The 18,872-nt window shown below is 42.9% G+C and overlaps 1 protein-coding gene across 2 annotated transcripts; it reads left to right on the plus strand.

Annotated features, from left to right (window-relative positions):
* Window positions 1-1,306: 1,306 nt before the first annotated feature.
* Window positions 1,307-17,476, plus strand: LOC101938411 (amine sulfotransferase-like). Of its 2 annotated transcripts, XM_065588381.1 has the most exons (7): window positions 1,307-1,471; window positions 6,217-6,390; window positions 7,287-7,494; window positions 9,845-9,971; window positions 12,680-12,785; window positions 15,847-16,082; window positions 17,233-17,476. In XM_065588381.1, exons 3-5 carry the CDS (start codon window positions 7,354-7,356, stop codon window positions 12,781-12,783), a joined length of 372 nt encoding a protein of 123 aa, XP_065444453.1. In that variant the 5' UTR covers window positions 1,307-1,471; window positions 6,217-6,390; window positions 7,287-7,353; the 3' UTR covers window positions 12,784-12,785; window positions 15,847-16,082; window positions 17,233-17,476. The 2 variants fall into 2 exon arrangements, with proteins under 2 accessions (XP_065444453.1, XP_065444454.1); XM_065588382.1 differs by lacking the exon at window positions 12,680-12,785 and having other exon boundaries at window positions 15,902-16,082.
* The last annotated feature ends 1,396 nt before the right edge of the window (window positions 17,477-18,872 follow it).

The raw sequence follows: 18,872 nt of genomic DNA on the forward strand, positions 1-18,872 counted from the left end.
CAAACTTGTTTCTCTTAGCGATTGGCTGAACAAGAAGTAGGACTGAGTGGACTTGAAGGCACTAAAGTTTTACGTTGTTTTGTTTTTGAGTGCAGTTATGAATAAAATGAATAAAACAAAAACAAAAAACGCCAAAACCCACATCTTATTTTTTGGGAACTTCAAGGAAATTCCATATTTCAAGAAAATCAAAGAAAAAGCTCAGAAAAACTAGAATAGACTGGAAGACCTAATTATGACCACACACTCCCATGTCAATTCTGTAAGATCATGTGAAATACATTCTCCGGTCTTACAGATGATTTAAGTAAATGGCTTCTTTTTAGTGGCATTCCAGACTAAAAGAAAGTGGGAGTTGTGGGTTCTGAGACCCTTGAGTTAAAATTGTCATTTGGGGTCTGAAATCACAGTTCCCAACTTTCATGTAGTAAATAAGCACCCCAACTTTCACAATAAGCCAAAAATTAAGCCAATCCAATTTTAAAACAAGCCAATCCCTAAAAACCCCAACATTCTATGTGACTAGATCCCCCCGGCATGCAGTCTGGGACTGTGATGGGCCTGCTGTGCAACCCTGACTCCCACTCCACCCCCTTGCTCCTTCTTGCCCCCATATGCCGGGAGCCAATCAAAAAAAAGAAGCAACAAGCTACAAGCCGAACAAGCAATAAGCTACTAGCCAACAAGCAACTCACAAGCCAATTAAGCCAAAAAACAAGCCCAATTTCTGCATTTTTTCCCCACGGGTTTGGCATGTCTGCCTGAAATGTCTCTCTTTGAAGTAAACTGCAAAACTCCAATAGTTTTCAGTGGGCACAGGGTTGAGCCTCAGAGGTGTGCTTAGTGCCAGTTTATACACATCAGCAGATGACACTGGCATCTTACTCAAAAATCAAGGGTAAGCAATGCCTTCCTATGGGGATCTTCCCAATCCCTAAACCACCCTAGCAGAAATGTTCCTGTCTACGGTTTAATCCCATGCTCCAGCGATAGGGTTTTAACTGCCATCTTTATGTTGATGACTCTCAGATCTACTTCACCACCCCTTTTTTTTCCTCTTTCCATTTTTCCTGTCTTCCTTAATCACGCTGCTGGTAAAAAAGTTGGAGTGAAAGTGAAAACTACTATACTATCATTTGAATAGTTTTACTGTTGAGTTATTTAATTCAGACATACTCAGGGAGTTTGGGTCATATTACCATGTTTTTATTCAGACATTTTGAATTCTTTTCACGTTTCTAAGAACTACCCTGTTTGGTAATCTTTCACTAGTGGTCAAAGGTTGGAAGAGCTTAAAAGAAAAGAAAAAAAAACATAGCAACATAAAACTCCAATCAGGTTGCACACCAGCTGTAAAGAAAGTATTCTCCCCTTTCTAGGAGTGAATATCAGTCTTGTCTATTCAAGTCTGGATAGCACTTGGCAGCAGTGTGGGCTTGTGTCTTCGAGCAGCAGAAATAGAGCAGAGAAGGTAAATATTATTTTATTATAAACATATTACTAAAACATCTCCATCAGTAAATCTGTGCATGAATTAAATATCTTATAAGCTTCAGCAGTGAATTGTATGCAGTGGAAATATTTTCCATCACTGTTCTTTGGCAATAAACTGAGTGGCATGGGAATTTGATCCTGAAATGCTTTTTTTGTGCGTGTGGTTATCCAACAAAGAAGTCACAACAACAGTGTGTGTTAAAGAGTTGACTGATGAAAGTAAATGTAATTTAAGCCATAATTTGTTTTACAATATCAGCATCATGATGGAGCTTTTAACTGGTAGTTCATAGTTCCTGCTGTGTCAGCAGAGGTGGATGGAAAAGTTAAGGGAGAAACAGGTTTGTATACGTGTACAATTGTTGCACCTGGCTGGCCATTCAACATATCAGTGCTAGAATTTGAGATTTGTAGAAAGGTTATAACTCTTGAACTCCTGCATATGAGTGACCACCCTAGACCAGCCCGTTTGCAGTGACCTCAGGAGGTCATCTAGTCCAACCCCCTGCTCAAAGCAGGACCAATCCCCAACTAAATCATCCCAGCCAGGGCTTTGTCAAGCCTGATCTTAAAAACCTCTAAGGAAGGAGATTCCACCACCTCCCTAGGTAATCCATTCCAGTGTTTCACCACCTTCCTAGTGAAGAAGTTTTTCCTAATATCCAACCTAAACATCCCCTACTGCAACTTGAGACCATTACTCCTTGTTCTGTCACCTGGTAGCACTGAGAACAGTCTAGAGCCATCCTCTTTGGAACCCCCTTTCAGGTAGTTGAAAGCAGCTATCAAATCCCCCCCCCCCCCCCCGCCATTCTTCTCTTCTGCAGACTAAACAATCCCAGTTCCCTCAGCCTCTCCTCATAAGTCATGTGCTCCTGCCCCCTAATCATTTTTGTTGCTCTCCACTGGACTCTCCAATTTTTCCACATCCTTCTTGTAGTGTGGGGCCCAAAACTGGACACAGTACTCCAGATGAGGGGAATGATCACGTCCCTCGATCTGCTGGCAATGCCCCAAAATGCTGTTAGTCTTCTTGGCAAAAAGGGCACACTGTTGACTTATATCCAGCTTCTCGTCCACTGTAACCCCTAGGTCCTTTTCTGCAGAACTGCTTCCTACCCATTCGGTCCCTAGTCTGTAACAGTGAATGGCATTCTTCCATCCTAAGCGCAGGACTCTGCACTTGTCCTTGTTGAACCTCATCAGATTTCTTTTCGCCCAATCCTCTAATTTGTCTAGGTCCCTCTGTATCCTATCCCTACCCTCCAGCCTATCTACCACTCGTCCCAGTTTAGTGTCATCTGCAAACTTGCTGAGGGTGCAGTCCATGCCATCCCCCAGATCATTAATGAAGATATTGAACAAAACCGGCTCCAGGATCGACCCTTGGGGCACTCTGCTTGATACTGGCTGCCAACAAAACATGGAGCCATTGATCACTACCCATTGAGCCCGACGATCTAGCCAGCTTTCTGTCCACCTTATAGTTCATTCATCCAGCCCATATTTCTTTAACTTGCCAGCAAGAATACTGTGGGAGATCATATCAAAATTTTTGCTAAAGTCAAGGAATAACACGTCCACTGCTTTCCCCTTATCCACGGAGACATTTATGTCATCATAGAAGGCAATTAGGTTAGACAGGCATGACTTGCCCTTGGTGAATCCATGCTGACTGTTCCTGATCACTTTCCTCTCCTCTAAGTGCTTCAGAACTGATTCCTTGAGAATCTGCTCCATTATTTTTCCAGGGACTGAGGTGAGGCTGACTGGCCTGTAGTTCGCTGGATCCTCCTCCTTCCCTTTTTTAAAGATGGGCACTACATTAGCCTTTTTCCAGTCATCCAGGACCTCCCCTGACCGCCAGGAGTTTTCAAAGATAATGGCCAATGGCTCTGCAATCACATCCGCCCTCATGGACTTGTGCTTCTCCAGCTTTTCTAAATAGTCCTGAACCACTTCTTTCTCCACAGAGGGCTGGTTACCTCCTCTCCATGCTGTGCTGCCCAGTGCAGTAGTCTGGGAGCTGACCTTGTTCGAGAAGACAGAGGCAAAAAAAGCATTAAGTACATTAGCTTTTTCCACGTCCTCTGTCACTAGGTTGCCTCCCTCATTCAGTAAGGGGCCAACACTTTCCTTGACTTTCTTCTTATTGCTAACGTACCTGAAGAACCCTTTTTGCTACTCCTAACATCTCTTGCTAGCTGCAACTCCAAGTGTGATTTGGCCTTCCTGATTTCACTCCTGCATGCCTGAGCAATATTTTTATACTCCTCCCTGGTCATTTGTCTAATCTTCCACTTCTTATAAGCTTCTTTTTTGTGTTTAAGATCAGCAAGGATTTCACTGTTAAGCCAAGCTGGTCGCCTGTCATATATCCTATTCTTTCTAAACACCAGGATGGTTTGTTTCTGCAACCTCAGTAAGGATTCTTTAAAATACAGTCAGATCTCCTGGACTCCTTTCCCCCTCATGTTATTCTCCCAGGGGATCATGCCCATCAGTTCCCTGAGGGAGTCAAAGTCTGCTTTTCTGACGTCTAGGGTCCGTATTCTGCTACTCTCCTTTCTTCCTTGTGTCAGGATCCTGAACTCAACCATCTCATGGTCACTGCCTCCGAGGTTCCCATCCACTTTTGCTTCCCCTACTAATTCTTCCCTGTTTGCGAGCAGCAGGTCAAGAAGAGCTCTGCCCCTAGTTGGTTCCTCCAGTACTTGCACCAGGAAATTGTCCCCTATGCTTTCCAAAAACTTCCTGAATTGTCTGTACACCACTGTATTTCCCTCCCAGCAGATATCAGTGTGTTTGAAGTCTCCCATGAGAACCAGGGCCTGTGATCTAGTAACTTCTGTTAGTTGCCGGAAGAAAGACTCGTCTATCTCATCCCCCTGGTCTGGTGGTCTATAGCAGACTCCCACCACGATATCACCCTTGTTGCTCACACTTCTAAACTTAATCCAGAGACTCTCAGGTTTTTCTGCAGTTTCATACCGGAGCTCTGAGCAGTCATACTCCTCTCTTACATACAATGCAACTCCCCAACCTTTTCTGCCCTGCCTGTCTTTCCTGAACAGTTTATATCCATCCATGGCAGTACTCCAGCCATGTGAGTTGTCCCACCAAGTCTCTTTTATTCCAATCACATCATAATTCCTTGACTGTGCCAGGACTTCTAGTTCTCCCTGCTTGTTTCCCAGGCTTTTTGCATTTGTGTATAGGCACTTAAGATAACTCACTGATCATCCTGCTTTCTCAGTATGAGAATATGCGCTCTCCTGCTCGGGCTTCCTCACAGTATCCCACTTCCCCACTTACCTCAGGGCTTTGATCTCCTTCCCCCGGTGAACCTAATGGAGTGGGGGTCGAGCACTCAGGATGTCAGGGCCTCTGCATAAGCTACCTTACATGGACCTAACTCTGTCGTGTAGGACAGACCTAAGTCATGTCACTGAACTCGCATGTGCAATTATTCTTATTGAGCCTTGTATGTTGTCTAATGACACTAACAAGGGCTTTTTTTCCCCACATACCTACTCTCCTTTGTTAGTTGTATACCACAAAAAAAGACATCTATTATTGGAAAGCCTTAAAGAGAGAGACCTGGGTGTCAATTCACTTAATCTGGTAAACTACATGGAGATTTCCTAAAACCTGTTCCAACTCAAATACTGTACCAGACATAGGAGGTGAAATCCTCTAGAAGGTTATTTTATTCCCATTTCATTGTCTCTCTACTCTCTGTTGGAAGGGATGTAACCAATGTGCTCCACTGGCACATATGTGGCATGAGTCACTGATTTACAGGTGAAGAACCTTATAAAATATAGCAGCCAAAAATAAAATCAAAGAAAACTCTTGAGAGAAAATAAACTTCCTCTCCCTCCCTCCTATTTTGCTGAACTTATGTTACTAGACAAGAGGGACTGGGAGAAACATATTAAACAGGGAAATATGAGAGAGAGCATCAGAAATAATAAGATGGTGTGAACAAAATTCCAGCCACAAAATTAATTGGAATGCAGCCTCATTACTCTGGTTGTGCACAAGGACTATGGCTAGGTCTATACTACCCGCCTGAATCGGCGGGTAGAAATCGACCTCTCGGGGATCGATTTATCGCGTCCCGTTGGGACGCGACAATTGATCCCCGAATCGGCGCTCTTACTCCACCAGCAGAGGTGGTAGTAAGCGCCGCTGACAGAAAGCCGCAGAAGTCGATTTTGCCGCCGTCCTCACAACGGGGTAAGTCGGCTGCGATACGTCGAATTCAGCTACGCTATTCACGTAGCTGAATTTGCGTATCTTAAATTGACTCCCCCCTGTAGTGTAGATGTACCCTAAGTCATAGCTCATAGAAAGCACTGGACTTTGTGGTGTGCTCCTTGAGTAGCGCTGACTTTAAGTGCCCATTTACATGGATTCAGTGAAGTTAGATAATTCGTTAAAGCAATATTGGTGCCTAACAATACCAGACACTTGTACAAGTAAATAACTCAAAGACAATGTATTACACAGCACTTTTAGCTGAAAAAGATATTCTGTTCTCATGCCAGTCCCTAAAAATGCTATTTCTGTACTGTCATTCAGTTTGCTGTTTTTGTTAATATACATTTTCCTATCAAAAAGGGATCTGTTTTGTTTATATTGTACTGAAATTTTTGTCCTGAAGGATAGATAACACCGAAATAAAAATGATATAAAATTATGTTTTCTAACCTGCAGATTCTTGACATATGAATGAAACTGAGTTAACAATGGAGCCATCAGAAGAATTTTTGTTCAAACATAAAGGTTTTTATTTCCACCCAGGCCATGTTACATCTGAATACATAGATTCACTAGAGGATTTTGAAATCAGAGACAATGATGTATTTGTTGTTACTTATCCAAAATCAGGTAAGACTGATTGCTTGATTCCCTCCCCAGATTGATCCCAGTCCTTCAGAGTATTCAAGCCGAACTAATTACATGTACTCAAGTGATCAACATTTTTGTTCTCAGACTTCACAGTATATATTTTCTTAAAACAAGAATAGCACCTCTTCCAGCCTATGAGGTTTGAGAATTACTTGCAGCTGAATTTATAATATAGCAGAACCAACTCCTCTGTGACAAGCTCAGAGAGAAGGACTCTTTACCTCATTGTATACTAAACATTGTAACACAGCTTTTGACACTGACCAATTCTGGTCCTAAAGAACCCTTGGCACTTCTTAATAGAGAACTCCTTGTATCGCTGAGATGTCATGTAACATGCACAGAAAGGACAGACAGTGTGAGCCTTCTCCATGAGGCCTGAAGTAGCACTGGTGTTCTTCCACTGCGGGGGTGGAATAGGGGTACTTAAAAACTCTCAGAACAACAGTATGCAGGGTGCTTTGGATAGGGCCAGTGAATCCACTGGCTATTACTGTAATGGACAGTCATGCTGCAGCACTGAGGCTACATAAGAGGGTGAAAAATAGTCTGTAGTAATTAGGGTGACCAGACAGCAAATGTGAAAAATCGGGTCGGGGTAATAGGAGCCCATTTTTAAAAAAGCCCCAAAAATCGATCGACCAGCACATAGATAGATACAGGTTTTTTAATACTAAAATGTACAAAAGTATAATGCTGTTTGGATTCCCATTCCTGCTATATTACGTACTCCCTTTAACACAAATTTTTGTACTTTATTTATAATGTAAAATGAGACAGTTTTGAAGAGATTGTGATGATGGCAGATTATTACAGGACATTACAAATAAAATTAGCATTAAAACTGTTTCAAATAAGGCTATTTTCTTTCCCAGGAATGTGTGGATTCAGAATATTTTGAGCTTCATTTATCATGAAGGCCATCGGGATGGAACAGAAAATATGAAAATAATAGTCAGAGTCCCATGGCTGGAGTATAACGTACATAATATGAATTATGTCCATCGTCCATCATCTCGTCTCTTTACAACTCACCTGCCTTACTATTTAGTTCCAAGAGATCTGAGGAACAGGAGAGCAAAAGTAGGTGATACTATTTTTACAATTTAATTAACATTACTCAGGAAAACTGGTAGCTTTCACCAATAAATCAGTCTAAATCTTCTGGCCAGACTGTCTGTCCTCCCACAAGAACCCTTCCAAAAGCAAATCTCCCCTGCATGGGGATGGGGCTCACTTCCTCCAAAGCCCCATTCCATGTCCCTAGACCCAGCCAAAGGGGGGGAAAACAAGTTCAATCAAGACCTCGGGACTTCAGTGTCCAGTTTCAGTGGAGATCCCATTTTTCATGGAAATGCTGTGCTTGGCCTCTGAAATGGAGCTGCTTCTTCCTCATCATGACAGCGCCCCCTAAAAGGGGCGTTAGTGATGGGTTATGATCATTACAGTCTGCATGTTATATTGTAAATTACAGTGTTTTTGTTGTTGTGGTGCATGTAGCTATGTAACTGTAAGCTCTTATGTTATCCATGTTTTGCGTCTCCTGCATCTTTTAACATCAGGAAACTTCTTGCTAATGATAGGGGTGTGGACTGTGCCAGATGCAGCTCAAGAGGAAGGATCTCCCAGGGTCAGGGATTCGCACCGAGCTCTCTCTCATGGAGGTTGCTGCCCCTCCCTGCTGTGTTGCTTTCCTTAATCTAATCAGAGAATCATTCACACAGAAGGTGTGCAGTGCTGGCCTGTGAGAATTGCCTTGTGGGAGCGAAGCCAATCTCTTACATTGCTACCCGGATCTCCCATGAAAGGTGGCATGTGCTGTGCACCCACTTCCCCAGGAGACTCCCTTCCCAGTCACCCTTGCAGCTTCCTTATCTCTGTTGCAGTAACACCTATGATAAAATGAGCAGATGTGTGGTGCAGAGCTTGCACCACATGAGCTCCATCAGTGCAACCTCTGAATCCATAGGAACCTTCCTCTTGATTTGCTTTATAGCTTACCCCCATTTCCCATGCAGAAAGAGTCCTACAGTTACAGGGACAGTAAAAGTAAATGGAACAACAACCTCTCCTAAGCTGGACATAGCACAATTTTAACTACAGACACTGGAAAATCTTGTATTGCTTATGTATATTTTACAGGGCTCATGTAGATTTTCACAATTTTAAGAACATGTTGCTGGTGTAGGGAGTTTTTCTCTTCATGGCTTCTGGCTGGCTGTTCTTAGTGTGCACCACCATATGGCTTAGCTGTCTGTGTGGTTTTCCAGAAATTCTCAGCTCCAAATGGTTGGAGAAATTGGTTGAGATGTGCAGCAATGCATGTTAGCATTACTTTTTAAACATTGTATCCATTACAATTCTCTAAAAATATCTCTAGCTGCAATTTTTTTTGAAAGAGCAAGAAATTCATGCTTACTAGGATTCATGTTTAAGGATATGTTTTTTACTGAAATACTTTACCAATAAACTAAACACAACACACACAAATAAATATCTGTTGTTGACTTAACAGTGTTTGTATTTAAAAAGAACTCAAAATTAAATGAATTTATTAAAGTTTAAATTCTTTTCAGATAGTACATCTGCAACTGCACTCCCTGTTAATTTTTGTGCTGTTTATTATCACATTTCCCATGATTTTTAAATGTTTTTGCTCCTCTCTTGCTGTGTGAAAGACCCATGTAAACAACTGGAAATAACTTGAAGACCTGATTCTAAGTACACTTACTCATATTCTTAACCTTACAACAGTGAGTAATCCCATTGAGATCAGTGGTACTATCACCTGTATACAGTACACATGTGCATGAGGGTCTTTAGAATTAAGGAAGCGCAATAATTCCACGGAATGTACAGAAAATGCTGGCAAAGACACACAAAAAATGCCATTCATTTAAATCAAGATAAACAATTTACTAAAGTACTTATTCTTTTCAGATACAATGATTTTAGTGTTACTTGCAGCAATAGCAAATGAGAACACATATTTTTGGTTAATTGTGTCCCTTATATTAAAGGGTGAGCAAACTGAGGGCCCCATCGGGGTTGCAAAACTGTATGGAGGGCTGGGTAAGGAAGGCTGTGCCTCCCCAAACAGCCTGGCCCCCCGCCCCCCATCCTCCTCCCGCTTCCCGCCCCCGGACTGCCCCCCTCAAAACTCCCGACCCATCAAACCCCCCCACTCTTTGTCCCCTGACCGCCCCCTCCCAGGACTCCCTGCACCTAACTGCCCTCCTGGAACCCCACCCCCTGTCCAAGCATGGCTGCAGGGGAAGTGGGGACAGCAGGGGACGGGATGGTGGCTAGCCTCCCCGGCCGGCAGCTCAAGTGCCGGGCAGTACTGTCCTGCGGGCCGGATGTGGCTCCCGGGCCGTAGCTTGCCCACCTCTGCTTTAATATAACTGAGACTGTCACTCTTTTTACCTTGCAGGTTATTTATGTAGCCAGAAACCCGAAGGATGTTGCGGTGTCCTATTTTCATTTTTCCAACTTTTCAGTCATGCTTGAGACAATACCAGATTTTAATATTTTTCTGGAGAGGTTGTTAGCTGGGAAAGGTAAGTTTCATTTACTGCTAAAAGGCTAAGCCCTGCTCACTGACCACAGCCTGAATAAACTATCTGAGTGGGTAAATTTAGGGTTACCATACATCCTCTTTTTCCCGGACATGTCCGGCTTTTCGGCAGTCAAACCCCCGTCCGGGGGGAATTGCCAAAAAGCCGAACGTGTCCGGGAAAATGGCGGCTCTGCTCCTCCCTGACTCTTCGGCTCTGTTTAAGAGCCGGGCTGCCCGAGCGCTACCGGCTTCGGGCAGCCCCCGTGCCTCCAGACCCTGCGCCGCCAGAGCCCGGGAGGGGAAGTGCCTGGCTGGGGGCGCAGGGTCTGGAGGCACGGGGGCTGCCCGAAGCCGGTAGCGCTGGGGCAGCCCGGCTCTTAAACAGAGCCGAAGAGGAGCAGAGCCTCCAGCCGCGGTGGCTCTGCTCCTCTTCGGCTCTGTGTAACTTACACAGTGTAAGTTACGCAGAGCCGCCGGAGCCCCGGAGGGGAAGTGGGCGCTTCCCCTCCCGGGCTCCAGCTGCGCTGGGGAAGCGCCGGCCGGGGGCGCAGGGTCTGGGGGCTGCCCGGCAAACTGTGAAGCCGGTAGCGCTCGGGCAGCTGTTTCCCCCTGGCTGGGAGTGGGAGGGAGGAGGGGGCGGAGTTAGGGTGTGGAAGGGGCAGAGTTGGGGTGGGGCTAAGGGTGGGGAATGGGCGGGGCCAGGACCCGTGGAGGGTCCTCTTTTTTTATTTATGAGATATGGTAACCCCAGTAAATTACGTAGAAGGTGGAGCTGGTCAAAATCCTGGCCCCCACCTCACAACCTGGGGTCTAAGGTTGCAGTGAATGCCATATCATTCACAAATCATAATAGAGATTTTGTGCAGGTAGTCCAGGGGAGCTGCACAGGCACATGCATTGCACCAATAAAGTGCAAGTTGCCTCCTGTATCTCAATTGGGTGTTCACTCTGAAACCTAACAATGAAGATTTCAATACATTTCAACTCCACTTAGGTGCTCAGATAACACAGGTGAGGAGATGAGGATGAGCGCTATGCAGAGAACACACAGAAGTAGTTTTCTATTAATTTTCTGGTTTAGTTGTTTTCCACAACTGTTATGCCTATCCGGCAATTCCAAACCATTACTTATACCTTCCAAAGAGCCAAAAGACTCAGCTGTAACCTATCTAGCTCCTGAGTTCTCTCTTAAAATCTCTGACAATGCAACATTCTCACTAAGGCAGCTTATGGCACACTGAGAATTTAAGTACATAGTAAAATAAATTCTACACATTCTTCTATTATGGTAATTAGTGAGACTGTCTCATCTGCATAGGATCTTTTGGGCCTGAATCCAGCCTCTTCTCCCCTAAGCTTTGAATCCACTGCCTCTTTTGTCCTTTGTAGAACCACACTACAGATGATTTCCCCTACAACAGAGAGTAGTGTGACTCCCCTCCAGTTATTGCCGTCAGTGAGATCACCCTTTTTAGGTACTCTGCCAACGATTCCATGTTTTCACTTGTCAGGAGGAGTCTCTTCTCCCCAGAATTTAGAACAGTTCTGTCAGTTTTATTAGGGTAGTGGGGTCAAGTTCTTTTAGCTTTTCTGCTGCGATTTGATCATCACCTGCCATTTTGTTGTTTTTCAGCTTCTTTATTGCATCCTGTATTGCTGACATCTCTGTTGCATCAATATTAATGCCAAGTAGATTATGTTCACATGTTTCATCAATATCTGGTGTTGAGCTCGTGCTGACTCTGTTGAGGACTTGTCTGAAATGCTCTGCCCATCTGTCATTCTGTTACACCTCAGTTGTAAGCCTTTTTTCATCTTGGCTTTTTCTTGGCCCATTTCCTGTTTGAAATGTCCACATTTTTCACTGCATTGTCTGATTTCTTGTACTTTTCCTTTGCTTTTTGCAGTATTTCGTTTGTCTTAGCGTTCAGGAGTTTTCCTTTCAGTGCTTTTCTTTCCTTGTTGAGATGCGACGTCTCTTGGCTTATCCAATCCTTGCTCTGTGTGTGCTGATACCAGGCTGTGACTGCTACAGCTTGAATCACATTGTCTCAGAGCACTGTGCAGTTTTCTTCAGGTCCAATCTCTATCTTACCTTCCTCTGCCTCTGTCAACACCACAAATCTGTTCCATAGTTCACATTGGAATTTCTCAGAGCACACTTTTGTTTTCAGTTTTATATTATTGATTTCTTTGCTGCGTTCTGTTTTAAGTTGGTCTTTCTCAGTTTTAATTTCAGTTTGGCAATGCAAAGATTTTGGATGCTCCTGTCATCTGTGGCTTGATGTGCCCTTGCATCTTGGACAGATGACCTGAATCTCAAACTGATGCCGATGCAATTGATTTCTTTTTTTTTTGTTTTGCCGTCTGTCAAATTCCATGGTTCTTTGTGTATGTCTCTAGAAGGGATCAGGGTGCTTGCAGGAACTAAGTCAGACACCAAGCACAATTCAGTGAATTTCAGGTTTCCTTCATCATTGATATAATTGATTTTCAAAAGGTATTTGACAGCCTGCATGGGCATACATTGTGGAATATTCTTCAGTCCTGCAAAATTCCAGCTAACCCCTGTCAACACCACCCGGGCCATGTACAGAGATGCAAGGTTGCTCTATAAGAGTGAACAACCTAACAACGGAGTGGTTCATTGTGGACAAATATGTGAAAGAGGGCTGCATTTTATTTTGCTTTTGTTTGGCATTTCCATAGACAGGATAATGAAGAAGTGTATTAGTAACACAAAAACTGGTACCCAGATGTCAAAAGCCTACATGGGGAACAATGGGGAACATGGGGAGCAATTCAGCAGATAAAGGTATAATACTATTCAATGGCTGGCAGTTGAACCTAGACAAATTTAGACTGGAAATAAGGCATAAATGTTTAATTGTGAGAGTAATTAACCACTGTAACAATTTACCAAGGGTCATGGTAGATTCTTGATCAATGACAATTTTTAAATCAAGATTGGATGTTATTCTAAAAGATATGTTTAGGAGTTATTTGGGGGAAGTTTTATTGCTTGCGTTAGACAGGAAGTCAGACTAGATGACCACAATGGTCCCTTCTGGCCAGAGAATCTTTTAATCTATGAATCTATCAATTTAATTCTAGGTTTGTGATCACTAATCCATCAAAAGCAATGGAAAATATTATCTATAAGTAAATAATCCAGGACATAAAAGTGCAAATATTTTGTGCTGGTTGCAAGTACCATTCTGTGGTGCTAGTGGATTCTAGAGGTAACAGTACAACTTGTATTAGTTATCATGTAATGGTGTGTCTGTTTGTTGAAAAGACAAAACTTGTCCTCAGATCCCTAGATTAGAAGACTGAAAAATGGAGGCATTTTATTTACTGTTTCTTTCAGATATAAAGTCATTGACTGGTCTCACCTTCTTCATCTCTTCATAGGTGAGGAAGAGAATATTGAAGTCATCCCTGTGGGTGGACCAGCCTCTGACGTGATCCAACCAGGAACCAGCCAGTACATATGAAGGAGAAAAATTATAGAAATAAATGTTAATGATCTCAGACAGAAAAACCATTCAATTATTGACATTTTTGCGTCCTAATACTCTCCCAAGAACAGCTGCAGAATCAATGGAGCAGACTTCCTTTTTTCAGCTTCTCTCCCCTCTGCTGTTGGGGGGATATTTGGGCTCACAGAGATTTTATTCCAGTTCCTGTTTTTATTCACAGCCTTATCCTGGATTATCTTTCACTGTAAACATGAGATAAAGGTCAAGCTCTGTTGGATGTGAGTACAGTTAGAAAAGATAATAATCTTGCTTTACTTCATTTCCTTTTCTGCATAGCAGGATGGCTGCTACACAACCCATCCCAGGAGGCATCCTAAAGGGAAAGGAGCTTCTCAAACCGCTTTTAGAAGTAAAGATGTTTTATCAAAATGGCATTTTTTGCAAAACTGAAGATCTTCTTGTAATTTTTTTGTGAAAAATCATATTTTATTGCACTGTCTATTAGGGTGACCAGACAGCAAGTGTGAAAAATCGGGACAGGTGGTGTGTGTGTGGGGGGGGGTAATAGAAACCTATATAAGAAAAAGACCCAAAAATCGGGACTGTCCCTATAAAATCGGGACATCTGGTCACCCTACTGTCTATTCAAAGCTAGGTTTTTAGTATATAAAATATTTTAATAACTATTTTGATGTTTTCAATAAAGATATCTATGTGAAATCTTTGAAAAGTACAGAACTCTTCAAAATTCCAATTTTTTTTAGAAACTAGTTTTTCACTTTTCTACCAGCTCAGCTAGCTTTTAACTCCTTAACAACTTCACCTAGCTTAGCAGAAGTCAGATTTAAACTACTTTGAGTGTCCATACATGGGTTTGTTCTAGTTGAACTAAATCAATTTTAAACTGATTTTAGTCACACTTTATAAACAAGGTCTGGAGTATCTGAGTGCACCTCTTAGCTAAATAGGTAGTGATGCAGCAGCATCCTCTCTGCTGACTTCAGCAGGAAGCATGTTGATAGTAGCAGTAAGGCTGATTAACAAAGCGAGGAAAGACCCTTCCCATTAAGAGGTCCAACTCCTGATATATATATTCATAGATTCCAAGGCCAGAAGGGACCATTGTGATCATCTTGTCTCACCTCCTGTGTAACACAGACCGCAGAACTTCCCCAAAATAATTTCTACAGAAGATCTTTTAGAAAAATATCCAATCTTGATTCAAAAATTGTCAGTGATGGAGAATCCACCATAACCCCCTGGTATATTGTTCCAATGGTTAATTACCCTCACTCTTAAAAATGTTAACCTTATTTCTCGTCTGAATTTGTTTAGCTTCAACTTCCAGCCTTTGGACTGTGTTATTATTTTCTTTGCTAGACTGAAGAGCCCATTAATAAATATTTGTTCCCCAGGTAGGTAATTATAGTCTGTAATCAAGTCACCTCCTAACCTTCTCTTTGTTAAATTAAATAAGAACATAAGAACGGCCATACTGGGTCAGACCAAAGGTCCATCTAGCCCAGTGTCCTGTTTTCCGACAGTGGCCAATGCCAGCTGCCCCAGAGGGAATGAACAGAACAGGTAATCATCAAGTGATCCATTCCCTGTTGCTCATTCCCAGCTTCTGGCAAACAGAGTCTAGGGACACCATCCCTGCCCATGCTGGCTAATAGCCATTGATACACTGAGCTCTTTGAGTCTGTCACTGTAAGGCATGTTTTCTAATGCTTTAATCATTCTTGTGACTATTCACTGAACCCTCTTCAGTTTATCAACATCCTTCTTGAATTGTGGACTCCAGAACTGGACACAACAGGGGTCCTTCTGCTTCCAAAATAGGTTGCTACAGACAGACCAAAATACAGATACCCAGAAAATTATAACAACCTTTGTCATACATGGTGCTAGCAGTTGTAATCACAGTCACAGAAATGAGCCTTTTCTTTCTTGATTAGGCCAGGAGGATGGGTTGGCTAATGACGAAGGAATATGCAATGGCTTAACTTGCTACTCACCTGTCAGTTTTCAATGCTGCTGTAGCCTCTTAAAGTGAATTAATATCTTGCTTATGAAGTAATGTAATAAGACTGAAGGTCCCAAATAAGAAATCACCTTTATGCTTTAGTGCTATATCCCTATGCTCAGTTTCACTTTATTTAAGTACACCTCTACCTCGATATAACGCTGTCCTTGGGAGCCAAAAAATCTTACCGTGTTATAGGTGAAACTGCGTTATATTGAACTTGCTTTGATCCGCCAGAGTGCGCAGGCCCCGCACCCCCGGAGCACTGCTTTACAGCGTTATATCCGAATTGGTGTTATATCGGGTCGCGTTATATCGGGGTAGAGGTGTATCCCATTATCCTTTACTCTATCATTTTATTTATTTAGTTCTTTTATTTTCCTAATTTGGGAAACTGTTACTTTGAAATAATGTTCATTTCAGGATCTCAGAGGCGCTGTGCTGAAAATCTGCAGATTCTTAGGAAAGCAGCTAAATGAAAAGGAGCTGGACACTGTTGTGGAAAAGGCTACATTTGATAAAATGAAAACTGATCCCAGGGCAAACTATGAGTCCATGCTAGGCAGTCTCCTGGAACGAGGCAAAGGACATTTTCTTCGGAAAGGTAAGGCAGAAACAGCCAAATCTAATAAATATTTAATCCTGCAGATCCTGGCACAGGACGTGTTGAAGCTAGCTGCCTAGGACTTCCAATCACAACTTTCCATCCCCAGGAAACAATTGGCTTTGGGGCACTAAAACTGTTGAGTGAGGGTGTATCGCTGTGTAACAATGCACCAGACACCACATCTCACAGATTAAAAGAGAGCTGCGCTACTTTGGTCAAAGCAATATCTTAAATGTTTGCCGAGCAAAGTACTGCAGCTTTCTTTTGATCTGTGAGAAAAAAGTGTCAATATTTTTTTAAGATAAAAATGTTCAATAAGGTCTCTTGGAGGGTAACATTCGTTTTGTGTCATTTGTAAAAGGGAAGGGTCTTCTTCAAGAAATTAAAACGTGAACATTAGAGAAAACTGAAAGCATTTCTGTCTAGGGCTTCTGAGAAACTTCACTCACGATGGGCATCAGAACTGATTTTCTTTCTACAGCTTCCAGGGGATATTTAGAGTATGAAATTAGCCAAAGAAATAAAATCTAGGGGACAATTCTTGTGGCTGAGAGGAGATGGGTATTTTTCATGTTGTAGCCCTTATATAGGAGAGTCGTAAATAGATGTCAGGGGTTTGTGGCCTTCTTATACTGGTGAATAGGAGGGGGATTCAGTTAGATGGTAGCGGGCACTGTATGGTATGGTATGGAAAAGGTAGAGAACCACTGCCTACTGTTAAGTACAGGATTGCCTGAAAAGGATGTTCAGAGAAGCTCATATTTCTCTTAATAGTAACTACTTCCTTTTCTTCTAAAATTTGCAGTGAAATAAATCAGTACAGGAAGATGATAACTGAGATGTACAAAACCACTGGTTCTTAAAACAGAATTAGTGACATTGTCTAGAAATACTGGGTCAAATTAGTTACACTGCACTCAAAGTTATATTACCCACACCTTCAGGACTGGAAATGTACTGCCAAAGCCCTAGAGAGCTACGTTCTGGGGAGATGAGAGAGGAAGGAATGGAGGAGAAAAGAAACTGCATCCAACTAGCAGCATTCACAGCCTCTTACCTGCACAAGCAATATTCCAATTATAATAAAATGTCCAAGTGGCAGCAAAGCATCTAACCACCAATTTCTCTTCTGTGTCTCCTGCCCCAGGCACCATTGGAGACTGGAAGAACACAATGACTGTGGCACAGAGCGAAAGGTTTGACAATGTTTTTAAGGAGAAAACGAAAGACCTGTCTTCCATGTTCAGCTGGGATATAAATGACGACATATAGGCTGGTTTCCAGTTCGAAAGAGGTGAAAGTGCGCTAAAGAAAATGAAAATACGTTTTTGTCTCCAGTGGTCATAAAAATCCATCATTCTGTGCAAATTAAAGATTTTAAACCTGCAAAACTGTTTACTTCTTACACATATTTGCACATCACCATAGTACCCCAGTTCTAAGCTATGAAAAGGTGTTACATACTGTCATGTTCTGGGGTGCAATCCAGGCCAGTCAGGGGTTGTTTCCCCACATGTTCTATAAACCTGGGTGTCTTAACTGGCCTGAGGCGGTGGCTGACAGCCTGGACACCAACAGCCAGCAGACAAACATGCAGTGTCCTGAGTGTCTGCTCTGCAGCCCTGGTTCAGTGCTCTGACTCCAGCCACCTGCCTACGACACAACAGCCCCGCTGTAGTCTCGGTCACCCAATTACCTAGTGCAGCGGTGACCCAAACACATGCCCAGTCCTGAATTTTCCCCAAACTGCTTTCCAATATCTAGCCCTTTCCTGGACCATTCAGAGAGACGCCTGACCACCCTTCTGGTCAGGATCTCCCACAAAGTCCAATGTGCTTGGTTCCTTTGTCTTCTTACATGAAACATAACTTGGGGTTCTTCGCTCCTTTCTTTTATAGTCCAGTGTATCTTTAATATGAATTCTTTTGAAGGTTACCTCTCAATGTAAGTCATAAAGTTTATTCAAACTATGAGGAAGGTAACATGGAGTCTCCGGGTGAAGGAAAGTCCATGCTGATTTCTTCCCCTCCTGGTGTTTGAAAAATTATCTATTTCCTGCAATCTCCTACTGCTGTAATGCTGTGTGCTTATCTTCTCCCTTTGTTGGCTTGATGGTCCTGTTTACCTTCTGTGTAAATTGCTTTCCCATTGTCTCTTAATGTAGCTTCTTGGTGGCAGAACCACATTCCTTTGCCTAGGATGGGATAGCTTCAGCCCCGCCCTGCCTGGCAGACATTTTGGTAACATAATTACCAAGGTGTTTGTAATTTTGAATTTGTATTCGGTATCCAGATCAGACAATAATATTATTGATCAGTATATGTGATGGGGTGTACCAACCCTGCACTGGTCCAGCAAGGGTTAACCACTCACTTTGGGCTGGGGAGTCCACGCCCTCTCATCCTTGCTGGGCATGCTCCAAGTGGAATATATAAAAGGGAGCAGCTCAGTTCAGTCAGGGCTGGCTGATGGAGGAGAGTGGTTGCATGTTACAGGCTCCTGTCCCCCTACCCCTCCCTGTGCCTAACACTAGGCCTCTCTGCCCTGAATGCAAAGGCAGCTACATAGACTCTGGCCACTAGGCATCACTGCACTGAACACAAGAGCAGCTACATAGACTCTGGCTGCTAGGCCTCGCTACCCTGAAGGCGAGGAGCCACATTGACTGAAAGGGGGTGTTTTCCCCCTTCTTTCTCCCCTGATGGCCTGATACCCTGTGACAGTATGTTATTAGCTTTTCATTGCTATCTTACATGACACCTTCTGGACACAGGTTATGACATTAGT

Source organism: Chrysemys picta, chromosome 3, assembly GCF_011386835.1.
Source record: "Chrysemys picta bellii isolate R12L10 chromosome 3, ASM1138683v2, whole genome shotgun sequence".
NCBI classification, from domain to species: Eukaryota; Metazoa; Chordata; order Testudines; family Emydidae; genus Chrysemys; species Chrysemys picta.

What these genes read in the sequence shown, in the direction of transcription:
- LOC101938411 (XM_065588381.1), top strand. Translation starts at nt 7,354, where the DNA reads ATGAAAATAATAGTCAGAGTCCCATGGCTGGAGTATAACGTACATAAT. An exon ending in TGAGGAACAGGAGAGCAAAA is followed by an intron (nt 7,495 to 9,844) that starts GTAGGTGATACT and finishes TTTACCTTGCAG; the next exon opens with GTTATTTATGTAGCCAGAAA. An exon ending in GAGGTTGTTAGCTGGGAAAG is followed by an intron (nt 9,972 to 12,679) that starts GTAAGTTTCATT and finishes GCATTTCCATAG; the next exon opens with ACAGGATAATGAAGAAGTGT.